Source organism: Bubalus bubalis, chromosome 13, assembly GCF_019923935.1.
Source record: "Bubalus bubalis isolate 160015118507 breed Murrah chromosome 13, NDDB_SH_1, whole genome shotgun sequence".
Lineage (NCBI taxonomy): Eukaryota > Metazoa > Chordata > Mammalia > Artiodactyla > Bovidae > Bubalus > Bubalus bubalis.
In genome coordinates this window covers 17911894-17928789 of record NC_059169.1, presented here as the reverse complement: position 1 = coordinate 17928789, position 16896 = coordinate 17911894, and the positions used below count along the sequence as shown (strand labels likewise).

At 40.4% G+C, this 16896-nt stretch overlaps 2 protein-coding genes across 2 annotated transcripts in view; both read left to right on the top strand.

Moving 5' to 3' along the window:
* Nucleotides 1-16896, top strand: part of LOC123464831 (ATP-binding cassette sub-family C member 4-like) — an 891549-nt gene that overhangs the window by 540471 nt on the left and 334182 nt on the right. The gene's annotated exons all lie outside the window — the stretch shown is intronic.
* The window catches only part of LOC102412250 (ATP-binding cassette sub-family C member 4-like), a 157550-nt gene that overhangs the window by 7093 nt on the left and 133561 nt on the right, over nucleotides 1-16896 (top strand). The window contains 5 exon segments of the mRNA XM_045162455.1: nucleotides 7625-7849; nucleotides 12324-12413; nucleotides 13437-13600; nucleotides 14762-14887; nucleotides 16447-16696. Of these exon segments, the coding sequence (XP_045018390.1) occupies nucleotides 7625-7849; nucleotides 12324-12413; nucleotides 13437-13600; nucleotides 14762-14887; nucleotides 16447-16696 (855 nt within the window).

Genomic DNA, 16896 nt, shown 5'->3' with positions numbered 1-16896 from the left:
TTCTTGTTCCACTGTGACCACCTGTGAGCAACAATGAGTTCTCCAAGCCCTTTATGAAACCAGGCTCTGCCATTAAGAATAGAGTAAATCTCTTACCAGGACTTCTAATAATAAAAGTGATGGAAAACCCTTGTTTTTATGATGATTTCAGAGCTCTCTGAGCTGTTGTAGCTCGTTTAGCTGTCCCAGGGTTCCTCTGAGGGAGGCAAGACAGGTATTTTCACAGATAAAGACCCAGAGGCCCAGGAGGGCACACGATGGGCTCGGGGTCATGTGACTCGCAGGTGGCCGACCTGGTCTCTGAGGCATGGTGCTCTGACTGCTAGACCTGTGTTCTCTGTGTTCTGTCCTCTCCTCCCACAGCCTCCATCGAGGCTCAGAGCCAAGAGGAGCTGCTTTTCTAGCAACAGCTCTGGCCCCTCTGTCAACTGCTTTCTATAGTGTTTTTTTTGTTTGTTTGTTTTGTTTTTTATTTCCTGTAGATTTTTAAGAACATTTCAACAATGCAAAAATACAATGAAAGGTAACACAATGTGTCACTCCAGAATAGGGCTCTCTGGCAGAAAGATTGTCGTGAGTTGATTCTGTTTTTCAGAAATAGACACAGGAGAAACTCTGAAGACAGAGTAGAAGTTATTCTTCTGAGGGACATTTACACTGATAAAGGAAGTCTCCATTTGTAAAGGTGTCTCCCTTTCTGTACCAAAAAAAGAAGGATGGCTCTAAATCACAGCAGAAACCCGTTGAAGGACAGTCTTCAGGAAGAATGAAATCTGCATAGCAAACCCAACCCTAGTGTAGTTTAAGCTGCTTTTCCTATTAACCTGTCATAGGTGCCCCATCACCTTTTCTTTTGTCTTTAGCTGGGGATGGTATTTAAGGTGGTGGCTTGGGCCATCTCAAGGAGTTACTCAGTTCTTCTTGATATTTCGCATGTGTATCAGAAATATACATGTTAATAAACTTCTGTTTGATTTTGTCCTGCTATTCTATTATTTATTACAGAGATCCTCAGCTAAGAACTCAGAAGGGTAAAGGGAAATAAGACTCTATGTCACCCTAAGTCAGCTTCAATAATTGCCATAATGAGCAGTCTTGATTCATCTGAAACTCACCCTCACTTCCCAAGATTATTTTAAAGCAGTTTCAAGACATCATATCATTTTTATCCATAAATATTTTAGTATGTATCTTTAAAAGATATGGAATCTCCCCCCACTAAACATATTTAGCATAAACATTATTATTATTATTCATAAATATTAACTTTAATATCATTGGTATCTAGCCAGTGCTCACAGTTGTCTTTTTCCCCTCTTCTGGTGGAAGCAGTATTAAATAAGGTACACTTGGCTGACATAGGTTATACAATTGCTTTTCTGTTCCCCTCCACCCCGTGTCTCTAGGTTGTTTGTCCTGTAGATATTCCCACAGCCTGGATTTGGCTGATCGCCTCTCCCCCTGTGTCTATTCACATGTTCCTCTGGCACCTTAGGTTGGTGTTTAGGTCTAGAAGTTTGATGTAGCTCATTTGGATTTTCTTCACTCCTTTTGTCTATGTAGGAGGTAGGGTTGTATATCTCCCTTATAAGGTACATAACATCTTGTGTGTGTGTGTGTGTGTGTGTGTGTGTGTGTGTGATGTTGGAGCTATTCATGATCCTTGCTCAAGGTCCCTTAATTTATTAAGAGTTGCAAAATGGAGATGTTTTAAGCTCTTTGGTTAACACCGAACTATAGTATTTATTGGGAGAGTAGGGGAGAATAATTTTTTCAGTTTTTAAAACCTGTTTTCAAGATGATGAATTGGTTCTCCTCTAGTGAGGAGAGGGGATAGTGAGTTTTTATTGTTGTTTGTTTAGTTTGGTTTTGTGAATGTCGGTTTGAGCTCATGGATTTAAGCATTTCTGATTGGCTTCAGTCCATTTCATTTGTTATGCTTGTGCCAACCTTCGGCCATATTTGGGCAATGGGAGCATATTCAGGTTGAGTCCTAAGTCTTTTGCACATACTCTAGAAGTCTTGGCTAGTTTTTCTCTTTTTTTTCATGTCTTTTGTTTTGTTATTTGCCTTCTTATATGACAGGATAGTTCTAGTTCATTCTGTACAGCATTTGCTCAGCCCTGGAATTATCCATTTCTCCAAGCAGCCCTGTCTTTTTTTAGTGTGAAATGGTATTTAAAGACTATAGTCTGGGTGCTAGAGGAGCTTATTGCTCTTGGTTATTGTTTCTTGGCTTTTTTCATTAGACAAAGTAGAATACATTTTTTAAGGTAAACAAATATGTTTACATGGGTGTTTTCAATCCAAGTCAAATGCAGGACACTAGTGTTTTTACTTCATCTTATTGTGCTTACATCTGTATCTCTTTTCTCCCATCATCTATTCTCTTTGTCCCAAGTCTAAGCCCAATTCTCATTGATATCAACATAATTATTCATTTGTTTTACCTTATAATGTGACTTCTGAAAACATTATAAGATTTATCTTTTTGCAGTTCACATTGTCTTCATGTGGGTGTATAATGCAGAGAATGTGTTTTCAAATTGTTTTGTTTAAAATCACTTTTGATAGTTCTTTTTTGTATGGCTCTGTGAACCAATAGGATGGGTAGATATTTAGGTACTTTTATTTAAATTTACTTTGAAATTTTAGGAATTGCTTTTTAGAAAATTAGTTCTTTTATGATTATAATTCTGTATAATGTTTTCATGATTCCAAAATCAAGACAAGGCTACTTTTAAAGAAGGCTGATATCCTCGTTAGCTCTATTCTAATTCTCCTTCTCCTTTTAGGGATAACTTTACAGGCTAATTTTGACTCATCTTTTTATTGATGTTTTTTAAATATAATTTTATCTGAAATTTAATTTTTCCTACTGTGCAGAATGAAAAATTTCAATTTCAATACTGTAATCTCTGGACTTGGGTTTTAAGGATTTTTCTGGAAGCATGAAATGTGCCATGGAACTCTGATTAAAACTCTGTGATCATTGTAATTCTTTCAGAGCAGATCTGTAGCCATTCTAGGCTCAGATGCCAAGACAGTGCAAGAGTGGAGTTTAGCAGATGCTTACATGGGGTTAGTTTCTGCATCCAGAATCTTCCAGGGAGAGGAATCTTCAGGCTTCATCATTAATCAGTTGAACCTAAACCAGTTTCTGGAGGCTGGGTCTCGGGCATCAGAGTGCCCTTATCCCGACCCAGGTGATGCTAAGGTGCAGTCAGGATGAAGACCACTGTGTTAAAGATGAGTGAAGGCTAGGATATCTAGAATGATGGTGGGTGTAATTTCCCAGATTCACTGCTTTTCCTCCTTATCTCTGGATTTTTCTCAACTCCACTTTAGAACTCCCCCAGTTCTAAAGATTAACTGCCTGTTCAGTTTTTCCCTACAAGCTCACTCGTTTCTGCTTATATGTTTCACTCAAGTGTTTTTCTTTGTTAGCTTGTTTCTATTTTTGTGTTTTTATTTCCATAAATGAGATATGGGGAAATTGGGTGAGAAATGTTTCAAGTACATTAACTTGGAGAAGGAATTCTATCCACTGCAGAAGTTCTAGTTTCTAACCTAACCCTGCAAGAAGTTATTCTAAGAAGCAAAAGGTGGGACCCAATATCAGGTGCTTTCAAAAGGCTGAATACCAAAGCATCTGTCAAGAAATGTCTACCACAAGTTTCTCTGGAAGTCTGGTGGTTAAGACTCTATGCCCCAAGTGCAGATGTGAAGGTTCTTGATCCCTGGTCAGGGAACTAAGATTCTGCATGCCACATGGTGTGGCCAAAATAAAAAGTCTGCCTCAGAGACTCAGACTCTCAGAGAATCCTGAATAATGAATGTTGTGGTATTAAATTCTGCTCTTTTAAATATCGTTTATGATTTCAGAGTTGTGAAGAATTCTTGTGAAAGAATAAGAACTATATTCTCAATTGGTTTGTGGAAAGAATATACATGTAATCATAGATTTATGTCAAAAAGGAAGGGTTTAAGGGGGCAGTGTTTGACCTTGTTCCTGCTGATCAAGAAAATTTCAGTATGGTTAGCTTCAAGGTTGATAATGAATATTTTCTCAGTTGTTTTATTTCTTTTTAGTTGAAGGTGAGAATCGGGAGTGTAGAGATGAGAGATTTCCTTGGTGGTGTCTGCCCACAGCAGTGTACACGTGGTGGGGGCAGCTCCCAGGAATGGCTGTCACCTGTGTCTGTGTCCCCAGGGTGAGCCACAGCCACTCCTTGCCTCTCTGAGAGACTCTCCAAGGCAAGCAGAGTGTTCTGAAATTGGACCTTTCCTTGGGATTCACACCACTGTTTCATTTGGAGTTAATACTCGGAACAGAACATTGAGCATATGCAGGAGTTAATCTTCTGGTAGCTGGAAAATCTTTTGCCTGGTTTGCCTCAGCCAGTTTTACCAAATGTCAGAAATTGAAATACTCACAGATTACAAATGCTGCTGCCAGCTGTCCTATTAAATGACTGTTCATCTAGCCTTTCTTTGAGTGTGGAGGGGACAGATCTACTCAGTCTACCTTTGATGACTTCAGTAACTTCTGTCCTGTGTGTTCTGGAAGCTTTGAAGAATCATATTTAATATGTGTCTTCTTACCCTCTATATGTACTTGGGGTTTTGTTTTCACAATTTTGTGCTATTCACTATTTTGCCTATTTTGTTTCTATTTTTTCTATTTGAGTGACATTACCGGAAAATTGTTTTTTACTTTCTGTTAGTTTTCATGTGGAGCATAATATCAATTTCCTGTTTTCCATAGTTGCAATTTATGCCAGAATGGAAATTCCTTGTATGTTATACTTTTCATCACCTTTCTGAATTACCATGACTGCTCCTTGTTAGAGGAAAACTTGCACAATCCTGGAGTGGGTTGCCATTTCCTCCTCCAGAGGATCTTCTCAGCTCAGGGATCAAACCTGCATTTCCTGTGACTCCTGTATTGAGATGGATTCCTTACCATTAAGTCATCAGAGGAAGTCCCAAGATAGTGCTTAAAATTAATAAATGACTCTCCTCCCAAATTGCATCAGTAACACTTCATGTTTGAAATCCTTTGTTATCTTTTTGAAAGATAACAAATTTTCTATTCCAATTAAATAATAATCATTATAAAGAATAAAAAGAATTGACAGATGAGTGGAAGATATGAGCCATGAACTGGCATTATACCTTAATCAGGCTATTTCTCCAACTTTTTTATTTTTATTTTTGGCTGTACCAGTTCTTAGTTTCTGCATGTGGATCTAGTTCCCTAACCAGGGGTCGAACCAAGGTCCCCTATGTTGGGAGTGTGGAGTCTTAGCTAAAGGACCACCAGGGAAGTCCCTCAACTGGGTTATTAAATATTGTTTCTCAGCGAAAAACTCCAGATATACTTAGGCAGTAGTGACTTGCCTTTATTTATACTCTTTATTGCTGGATTTGTTGCATTTATCCATACTGTGTTTGGTGAGTGACATTACTTTTATTTCTCCTGTAATCACAAGGATGTTAGCTCAAATGGAGACCTGAGTAACAGGCAACAGTGATTCCCAAAGAGAATCATAAGTTTTAGGAAAGTTTGGGATGGCAGATATTACTGCTGGGATTCTGGTGGTTTGTGGCTGCAGCACTGGACTGCCCTTGGCCATACCTGGGCTGGGACTGCCTGTGTGCACAGTTTGACATTTTTACTTCTCTGTGTGGGCCTCCATATTTCCATCTCAGGAAACTCTATAAAAAGTGTGTTTGATAATCCATTTTATGAGGGACTCTTCTATGAACTCTCTATGCCTCTTGGGATGGGTGACAGGACATGGTGGAAATGTATCAGAACTGATTATTTTACTCCAGTCTGATCATCTTATTTATACTTCTTTAACTAAATAGTGTTCTCTTTATCCTTTATGCTGCTGCTGCTAAGTCAATTCAGTCATGTCCGACTCTGTGTGACCCCATGAACTGCAGCCTACCAGGCTTCTCTGTCCATGGGATTCTCCAGGCAAGAACACTGGAGTGGGTTGCCATTTCCTACTCCAATGCGTGAAAGTGAAGTCGCTCAGTCGTGTCCGACTCTTAGCGACCCCATGGACTGTAGCCTACCAGGCTCCTCCATCCATGGGATTTTCCAGCCAACAGTACTGGAGTAGGGTGCCATTGCCTTCTCCCCTTTATCCTCTATAGTAGATGAAAATTTCCATGACTTCATGGAGGGAGAGGCAGTTGGTGCAGCCTGTGAATGTGTGTGTGTCCATTTGTGTAGAACAAGACAGGAATGCTAAGGTTTAATAAGACCCCCATATGAGGGATGGGGACATCTTTTGATAAATATCCTAATCAGGCACTGGTTGGCTGAGCAGGAAATCCTTAGTTTTTTTGGTGTTTGGTGTTATGGATTCTCCTTCCCTCCTCTTGTGTGTGGGTTCCTCAGCTTCAGACAGACAGAAGAGAGCTATCAAAGCAAACCTGTCAGGTAAGCCAAGCTTCCCCTGTCCATGTTAGTAAGGCGGGATTGCCAGAAAAGGAAAAGTCCTGTTCCTGAAAGACTTCCAAACTTTTGGCATTTTGTCTTTTGAGAAGTCTGTGGAGGAAATGATGTTGAGGGCCGAGGTGTTTACTTTTGGTGACTTGGATTCATTGAGTGTTTGGTTTTTCTTTGATGGTGGAGAAAGAAGGGGACCTGGGGAGAAAGAGACCTTCAAGGAGTGACTAGAGGGAGGAAGTTGTGGGGCAAAGTGGCTGTTTGGCAGGGTGGGTAGGTGTTGCTGTTTCTTTGCCTTTTTCTTTGGGAAAGAAGCTTGCTTTCCCTAAGTCTTACTCAGAGTGAAAGCCTCAGTGCACCCTGAGTGAATTGGTTTAACCTTGGGGAAGAGAGGATTGGGAACATTTCTTCCAAACCACGAACTGCAGTGAATGGTGGATAGAGAACCATGGAAGACATGATTTTTTTAGCTTGTCCTCCACCATATTTAATTTTTCACTCCAAGGAACATTCCAACTTCTAGGGGGTAGAGACATATTGAGGTAGTTCTCTTGGGAGCTGAGAGCCTGCAGAGCTGCCAAGCCTGGTTTCTCTGTGGTATTCCAACTGAAGCTGGTTTCCATTCCCTTGACCTACAGACATGTGGAGTTTGGGATGGAAAAGAGTGGATGTGTTTGTGCCAGTGTCTCAGTTCATAAAGATTCACAAAGAAGGTAATAAAAGTGTGTCTCCCATATGTGAACCAGGTTGACTTTCTATTGGGCTGGGACATTAAGAATACAGGGGACAGGGGCAAGCTGCCAGCAGACTTCTTCATATGGAAGCAGATTTCTTACTCTTCTTCTGCCACCTTTTTCCTTATTCATCTTAAGGCTCAGTTGGTATTGAGCCTGGTTGTGGTATTTACTGAGCATTCACATTACACTAAGCATGATACTAAGGCTTTACTATTTTTGAATGTAAAATTTTGTCTTAAGGTTAAAACTGTTGTCTACTTGTCTTATAGGAGATAGTGAATATGCATTTTTTTCTTTTAAATTAGCCATGAATGTAGCATTTTGTCAAAATGCATTTTTAGCATGCTAATGGTAAAAGTAAATCTTGTGTAAAGAAAAACTGACATTTCTAATTAAGGCTTTTTTTCTTCTCTTTCAGGAAGGCACCAGAGTAGTTCAACCCATATTTTTGGGGAAAATGGTTAGTTATGTTGAAACCTACGATCCCAATGATTCTGCCGCTTTGCACGAAGCCTACGGCTACACAGCAGGGCTGAGCGCCTGCGTGCTCATGTGGGCTGTTCTGCACCACTTGTACTCATACCACATGCAGCGTGTGGGGATGAGGCTGAGGGTAGCCGTGTGCCACATGATCTACCGCAAGGTGAGTGTCACTCGGTACCATGGTGTGTACCTCCCCTGAAGCATCAGAAATATTTTGGGAAAGTTCTCTGTAAATTAAAATTTTTGTAACTGGGATCATTTATACTTTGCTAGGGCTTCCAGATGATGGTTCAGTGTTAAAGAATCTGCCTGCCAATGCAGGAGACACTGGTTCAATTCCTGGGTCTTGAAGAGCCCCTGGAGAAGGAAATGGCAAACCTCTCCAGTATCCTTGCCTGGAGAATGCCATAGAGCCTGGCAGGCTACAGTCCATAGGGCCTCAGAGAGTTGGACATGACTGAGTGACTGAACAGAAGCAGAGAAGCTTATTTGCATCAAGCCAAGTTTGTTGTCCTTTAAGCAAACTTTACAAATATATAATAAAAAATTTTCTATTGAGATCAGATCAAGACTGCCTTTGATGACTTTTAGTCATAGGCTGTTACACAATATCTACTAAATTTGTAACAAAATCTAATTAAAAAATATGTACCAAAAATATCACATTGATTTTCAGTGTTTTCATCCCTAAATCTCAAACTAGTATTTATGGAAATTTTGTTGTTGTTGTTGTTCATGAAAACCTTCATTTATATCAAAGTTGTATTTGAAAGTGAACTTCAGTGATTGGATTAAATCTAGGAGATTTAATTTATAAAATTAAATATAGGAGACCAGAATGTGTTTGAGAAAGGGAATGATTATATTTTTATATGGCCCATTTACTCATATTCAGTAAAATTGTGTTAACTAAAGAAAAATATAAATAGAATCTATGCATATACAGACTCACTCACTATATTCTATAATTATGATTGTTTTAATGGTATTAAAGAAAATAGTTGGATATTTGGGATAAAACTTGAAATTTTCCTTTGTCTTTAATAATTTTGGAGAGAATTTGTTGGTATTCTTTCAAGTTATTTTCATAGTACAATATTTCCTTTTTGTCTTTAGTATGCATTATAACAGTTTTAATAAGACCTGGTTTGGTGTGTTCAGTGATTTTCTATTGAGAAATGCCATAAAATTATTTCATAATTTATGCTGGTATTAGCTAATATAAAAGGAGTAAGAATTTCAGGTGTCTTTACAAAGAAATTGCCACAGATTCACTCTGTCAGGAGCTAAAGGGCTCTGTATGAACTTGTTCCTGGGTATCTTGTTGCTCTGGGTTGTTTGCTTTTTTCCAAATCCTTACTTAACTGTATTGTATACTTGTAAGTTGCTGAGAGAGTAGATCTTAAGTGATCTCACTTCATACACACATAATGATAACTACCTGAGATGATGAATATGTTAATTGGTTTTACTACAGAAATCATTTCCCAATGTGTATTTTTAATAAAACATCATGTTGCACACCTTAAATATATATAATTTTTATTAAAAAATAAAATCCTTATTGAAAACTAAAACCAAACAATTTAAATCAAAATTATTGCTTCTTTTACCTGGTTGCTACTTATCTAGAGCTTCTATTTCTTAGGAATGATTTTCTTTGCAAAATGTGAAGTGTCTTCTCTTCTTTCCCTGAACAGAGTCTTATTAATGTCAGGGCTGTGTGAATCCAGGGCCCTGACATCTCACGCTCTGTGTTTGGCTATTGCACGTGAGCAAGTTTCCTCTTGGGTGATGCGGAAATGGCAGCGGTGCCCGCACACTCTAGTCAGGGGTCTTCCTTGTCCTCCATCATCATCTTGTGTACATGCGTGCTTGCTCAGTCGCTAAGTTGAGCTCTGTGACCCCATGAACTGTAGCTCGCCAGGCTCCTCTGTCCATGGACTTTCCCAGGAAAGAATATGAAAGTGCGTTGCCATTTCCTCCTCCAGGAGAGGTAGATTTTTTAACCACCAGGGAAACCCTATTCTCTTTCACAGTTCAGCATTTAGCAAACAAATATTTAGATTTCCCCAAAAATGATGTTTGTCTTCCTAGATCATGCTTAGTTCCCATAAATATGCACGGAATTCACCAGAACTATACTGTGAAAGCCTTAAGTTAGGTGTGAGGTGATGGTTCAGTCAAAGCTTACTCTTCGCTGTACAGGTGAGCCATAGTCCACCTGTTTTTCTTCTTTCCAACAAACACTTTGGAACATCACCTTTGGGAAATCTGATCTGACCTGGCCCGTATGCTTGTGTGAAAGTAAATTTCTCCCAAAGGTGTTCATTTGCAGGCTTGATTATGCCTGAAAGAACTGTCCCTGTATGAAGTCAGGAATTTTAAAGGTTAAGCCATAGACTTAATCTGAAATTCAAGAAATGTGGGAAAGACAAATTTCCTTGTGCCTAGCCTTGCATCTAGGGCATCCCTGGTAGCTCAGATGTTAAATAATCTGCCTGCAATGAAGGAGACCTGGGTTCAATTCCTGAGTCAGGAAGATCCCCTGGAGAAGGAAATGGCAGCTCACTACAGTATTCTTGCATGGAGAATCCCATGGACAGAGGAGCCTGGTGGGCTACAGTCCATAGGGTTGCAAAGAGTCGGACATGACTGAAGTGACTTAGCACTAGCGCCAGCCTTGCATCTAGAATCCTGCTGAAGTGCAGGAATAAGACACCTTTTTTTGCAAGTTACAGGTGGGCTGATTCCTTAGCACCAGCAAATCTGGTGCTACAGAGCAACTCTGAATGTTTGTGGTTCTTATTCAACTTCTAATCCCTGGTCCTGGGAAGAAATCAGGGTGGGTGTTAGAAATGGAATGGCTACTAAGTTCAGAGTCGTAATTTCTCTGCACCATGGATTCCAGGCTGGAGCACATCTCCAGGAGCTCTCTAAGGCTGCACATGTGTAGCTTCCTAAAAAGCCCCATTCAGCATTTTAGTGCTCTTTTCAGCTGAACTTGGAATGATCTTTCGGGAGGTATCGTATGTAAAATGACGTGTTGTTTATTCACATTTCCACAGTGTTGGTAAAATTACTTTTGGTTTTTGATCATTAATTTTTTAAATAGTGGCAAAATATACACAATAAAATATTTACTATCTTAACTCTTTTTAAGTACACAGTTTATTCACATCAAGTACCACATTGTTCAGAACTTCCCTCCCACTCATCCATCACCATTCTACTTCTCTCTCCGAATTTAACTACTTTAGGTGCTGTGTATAAGTGGAATCACACAATGTTTGTCATTTTGTGTCTAGCTTACGTCATATAGCATCATGTCTTCAAGGTTCATCTATGTTGAAGCCAGTGCCAGAATTTAATTTCTTTTTAAGGCTGAATAATATTCCATTATTGGAGAAGGAAATGGCAACCCACTCCAGTACTATTGCCTGGAAAATCCCATGGACACAGGAGCCTGGTAGGCTACAGTCCATGGGGTCTCAAAGAGTCGGACACGACTGAGCAAAGGCAATCAAAAGGCAACATTCCATTATAGGTCTGTACAACATTGTTTGTATCCATTCATCTGTCAGTGGATTTTTGAATTATTTCCACCTTTGGCTATTGTGAACTTTTGCACATAGGTGTGCAAAAAGATCAAGTTTGTGTGTTCAGTTCTTTTGAGTACATCTGCAAAAGTGGTCTTACTATACTAGATGCTGATTTTATGTTTACTTTTTTGAGGAACTGCTACACTCTCTTCCATCACAGCTATACTGTTTTACATTCACACTTGATTGCTGAGTTTTCTGTTTAACTCAAGGACTAAACAAGAAGTTTTTATGAACCATGACATTTTGTTTGCATCAGAGCCTCCACTTGATGGTTTGTTGAAGCAACTCATGGTGTCTGTTCAGGTTCCTCAGCTTTCTAGGGCATTTTTCAGAGGTCTTTTTTCTTTTGTTTTGTTTTGTTTTTGTTTTTGTTTTTTTTGTTTGTTTTGTTTTTGCCAAATAAAGGGACTGTGAAACACAGGCTGTGTTTTTTAAATTCAGAAGACTGGCATTAACAACAGAGATTCCTCACAGGAATAGTGTTTTGAGCATTATACTCATTTCAGAATGAAAGGGAATGAAGATTGCCTTTCATACTCTTCAGAATGTAGATTCCATACTCTTTAGAATGAAGAAGCTAAACCAAAAATGTTAAAGTGACATCACCCACAGAATTAATGATTGATTCCAGATTTATAGTCCAAGTCTCTTATTTTATTTCCTTAATGCAGTCTCTCTACTTTCATCTAATTTGTCTCAAAATTACTTTAGTTGACCCCTAAGTCTAAATCTACACCCTTTACACTTCAGGCAGGTCCAAGTTCACTGAGAAACTGGGTGGGGGATTTGCTTCTACCTCCCTCTCCTCCCTTTGCCATCCTTGCTAGCGGGGCTGCCACCACACTAAGTTAAAGGCTGAAGAAGTGTCCCTACAGCCCCGCTTTGAGTGGTCATCCTGCTCCTGCTGACACCACTCAAGACTCCAGGAATGCATGCTCCATTGTATTATGTTCTGAGATGACTTGGTATCACCTTAGGAATCCAGTTTTCTGGATTTCTCTCGTTTTCTCTGGTTTTCTCTCATTTCAGGCACTTCGCCTAAGTAGCTCGGCCATGGGGAAGACCACCACAGGCCAGATAGTCAACCTGCTGTCCAACGATGTGAACAGGTTTGACCAGGTGAGCTGTCCCTGAGGGATCCTCTTCCATGTCCCATCTTTCTCACTGGGTTCAGCTCATTGGGATGCCAGGTGCCAGCATTTGGTGTCAGCCAGGGTTCTGTTGAAGACTTAAGACAAGTGTGCTCTTTATCCAACTCTCATTTCCTCTGTGTGCAACTTAGATGTAATAATGTGGGTTGTAGATGAGGGTTTTGTTTTTCTAGTAATAGACAGGCAGCAGTATTGCCCGGCTCAGTGAGTGTCCCTAGGGGTCCTCCTGGCATGGCCCTTCTTGGCACATGGAGTCAGTGTTGCTGCCTGAACTGTCTCCCTCCTCCTCTGGCTGATGAAGGCCTGGTGGGCAGGGGTTGTTCTTTCCCTGTGCCCTGTTCAGTGCCTGCTTCATAGGGAGCCTGCGAGGAATAATGCCAAGTGGGTGGCCCTCAGCCAGACACAGCCTACTCTCTTCTTTCCCCTCACACTCTTTTTTCCACTGACTTTATGAATAGATCACAGTGTCCAGGGCCTTGTAGCTGTTGGTCAGACACTTCTCTTTCAGTTATTCATTCATCAAGCATGAAATAAGTCCGCTACTCAGTTTCAGGGTTGAATATGATTTAGTTTTTGCTGTGGAGAAACCACAGCCCGTTAGGGAGGTAAGTACACAAGTAATTACTGGAGAGTGTGGTACTTACCATAATATAAGGTTTTCTTGGGTGCTAGAGTGAGATGGGGGCTGAATATAGGGGGAAGTGGGAGGTTGGGGATGCCCTGAGCTCATCTGTGGTGTAGACAAAATCAACATCTTCCTTCAGTGCTACTGGTTGGGTTCTCCCTGGATGTCCCTGAAGCTGGCCCTGTGCTGCCAGGAACAGCGTCATCTGGGGTGGACACAGGTTTCTGCTTTAGCAGGTTTAAAACCCACTGAGATATCCCTGTTTAGGTTCCTGTCTGTTCTTTCAGAGCAGATTGTTTCTACGCTGTGTCTTGACTGATTTTGATTGTATACAGTCCCAAGAAGGCTTTGTCTTTTTCTTTCAAGGTAACGATGTTTTTGCATTATCTGTGGGTGGGGCCACTGCAGGCTGTCGCAGTGACCGCCCTGCTCTGGATGGAAATAGGAATGCCGTGTCTTGCTGGGATGGCAGTTCTCATTATTCTTCTGCTTTTGCAAAGCTGCTTTGGGAAGTTGTTTTCATCACTCCGGTAAGAGAAACACTGGTTTAAAAAATAGGTGATATGTGCTTGGTAACATCCGCAGTCTGCCAATGAAGTTGATGCTTCTGTTCAAAAACAAAACCAATGCCTTCTCTAGTCTCTTCTTTGCATGGGTTGTAGACCCTTCAGGCTTAGCCATTGGAGGCTCCAGCCTTAAGCTGAAGGCTGACCTTTAAACAGAAAAGGTGATGGCATTCACTGGCTCCTCCTGACACTGTACATGAATAAGTAGAGTCCTTAAGAAGAATTTACCAATATCTAAGTTATTTAAGCATGATTATAAAGAGTAATAATTTTACAGGCCCATTTCTAGCTGCATTTATTTTTGTTAAGCTTGTTTTAGAGCCACTTTCAGGTAGTGTATTTATGTCTTGTTTTATTTCAATATTTCCATTAAGTTTAGGCACCCCAAGGGCAAGGTTGACCTTAATTATGTCTTTATAAAACCCCACAGTCCCAGCAGCATATGTGATAGAACAGTGGCTGGTGATGAAGGGCCTAATGGTGATGAGATAGACCTGAAGCAGGTCCCAGAGGGTTGGAGGTGGGTCATTGTCCAGGTTGTCAGGTGATGGAGGTATTGTGCTGTTTGAAGATTTTTTTCCTTGAGTTCTTTCTTTTGATGTGTGACTTTACATGTGATATTTTCGTCTATTTGAAATTTCCTTTCCTGTCTTTGCTGTGGAGAGATGTTCCTTATCTTTCAAGGCTCTGATCCAATGCTACCAGGTCTCTAAAGGTTTTCTTGCTCTCTTTTCCCAGTGGAATTAACAGCCCTATCTTTTCAGCTCCCCAGAATTTTACTCCTATTTTTTTACCTCATAGACTCTGTCTTCCTGGTACATCCCTTTCTGCCTTCTCTGCCCAAGCACAACCTCCTTGGGAAGATGGTTTGTATCTGACTCATTTCAGGTCTTCCTTAGCTGATATGGCAAATTCTCCAAGTTGCTTCTTGAATGGGACTGAATGGTTGACTTCCTAATTGAAGATTTTCTCAATTTGTACTTTGAGTAGGACATGCCTGTGTTGTCAGCTCAAAAGAGCTATAGAAAATAATTTGATCACTGATCCCTCCCTGTGCCCACTGTTGCTGCTACAGAAAGTTATGCTGTGATCACTGAGGCTCATCTCTCACATCTGTCCCCTCAGGAGTAAGACTGCAGCTCTCACAGATGACAGGATCAGTACCATGAGTGAAGTTATAAGTGGCATCAAAACAATAAAAATGAATGCTTGGGAAAAGTCATTTATAGACCTTATTTCCAGACTGAGACGGTAAGTTGTTTTTTTTTTTTTTAATATATCACAGTGAATGTTTGTACTGTTTTATTTACTATTTTTACTAAATGGTTTACAAAACTTGGTCTTACCAAGTTTTCATATTAAGGTAAATTTAAATACTACCCCACCATCCCCCCATATGTGACAGGAGGGTTAAGCAGAATAGTAGAGATGTCATTTTAAGCTGCTCTTCCATTTACCATCTTCTTGAAATACATATGATTCTTACTTATACAGAAATGAAATTCCAAATACTTCTTAATACTGCAAATTCCAAATAAGCAATGATTCTAAGATATTAGTGTTTGAGATGATATTTAAACTAAAGATATAATATATGTTAATGTAGCATAAATGGGGAGATTATAGATTGAGTGTACCTGTATCAGGCCAAACATTATGGATCAATATTACTCATTCCAAACAGAGCCATGAAAATACTATTTGTTTTTGCTTTATGTTTGTAGATTTAAAAAAAAATATATTTCATTTAAATATCTGATGAGTGTTTATACTCTAGCACAGAGTACTTAGAATTTTCTGGAAGTACCCTGTCCCCTCTCACTTTGCATCTTTGTGGGGACCCCGCCCTCTGCTGGAAATACACTCTCATCTTCCTTCTCTAGTCTCTGCCAGTCCTAACTGACTCCTGCTCATCTTCTCAGGGTCCACATATGTGTGACTTCTCCTGTCTCTACTGGTCTGAGTTACATGAGTCAACTCTGTGCTTCTGTGGGGATGTGCTGGCTGCCTCGGTCTAATGTCTAGGTGTCTCACAAATTTTGTGTTTATTCTTTTTTAAAAATGTACACACGTACCATACTACATCTTTTTTATTTCTTTATTCATTTATTTCTGGTTGTGCTGGGTCTTCATTGTTGCACACAGGATTTCTTTCGTTGTGGTGGGCGGGGGCTGCTGTTTCATTGATGTTCTTGGCTTCCTCACTGGTGGTTTCTCTTGTTGCGGAGCACAGGCTCCAGGTGCACAGGCTTCAGTAGCTGCAGTAGTGCACAGGCTCTAGAGCTTGGGCTCAGTAGTTGTGGCGCACAGGCTTAGTTGCTCTGCAGCATGTGGAATCTTCCAGACCAGAGAATGAGCCCATGTCTGCTGCACTGGGAGGCCAATTCTTATCCATGGGACCATCAGGGAAGTCCTGAGGTTTATTATTCTTTTCCTCTCCAAGTTCATGAGGTCCTGGTGGGGGTGGGCATTTTTTTCTGTCATCAATGAGGAGCCCAGCACAGGATATGTGGTTGTGAATGCTTGTTGAATGTATGTTCAAATCCTGTCATATTGAGCCCAATTTTTTTAATGTGTGACAAGACGTTAAGACTTCATTTAGTTGGAAAAGTGAAGTGGTGATGAAGTGTGTAGTCCTTGGTTTGGAGCAGAGTCCCAGGTGTGCACTCTGAGTGTCTCCATGAGACGATTGATGGTTTACCTTAATCTGTGTCCACTCCCTAAAATGGGGCCACTCACACAGGGCACTTGAATTCATGCATTGGGTGTCAATGGTTCTTAAAAATGCTATTTCCTACTGTCCTTTCTAGGAAGGAAATTTCCAAGATTCTGAAAAGTTCCTACCTTAGAGGAATGAATTTGGCATCATTTTTTGCTGTTAGCAAAATCATGATTTTTGTCACCTTCATCACCAATGATCTCCTTGACAACCTGATCACAGCCAGCCAAGTGTTTGTGGTGGTGACGCTGTTCGAGGCTCTGCGGTTTTCGAGCACCCTCTACTTCCCCATGGCTGTCGAGAAGGTGTCAGAGGCCATTGTCAGCATCCAAAGAATCAAGGTTTGGTGACAGATAACTTTTTTCCATTGCAGGTGGATTCTTTGTAAATTGCCTCCTTTTTTGTGGTTTCACTGTGTTTCAGTTAGGTGAGATTTACCTCTCTCAGTGTCAAATCTGTCAGTCATTCCAAACTGTCTTACATACTCCTGTCTCATTTTAGGTAGAATGCATTACAAAGAGCGTAGGATCCCTGCTCATTT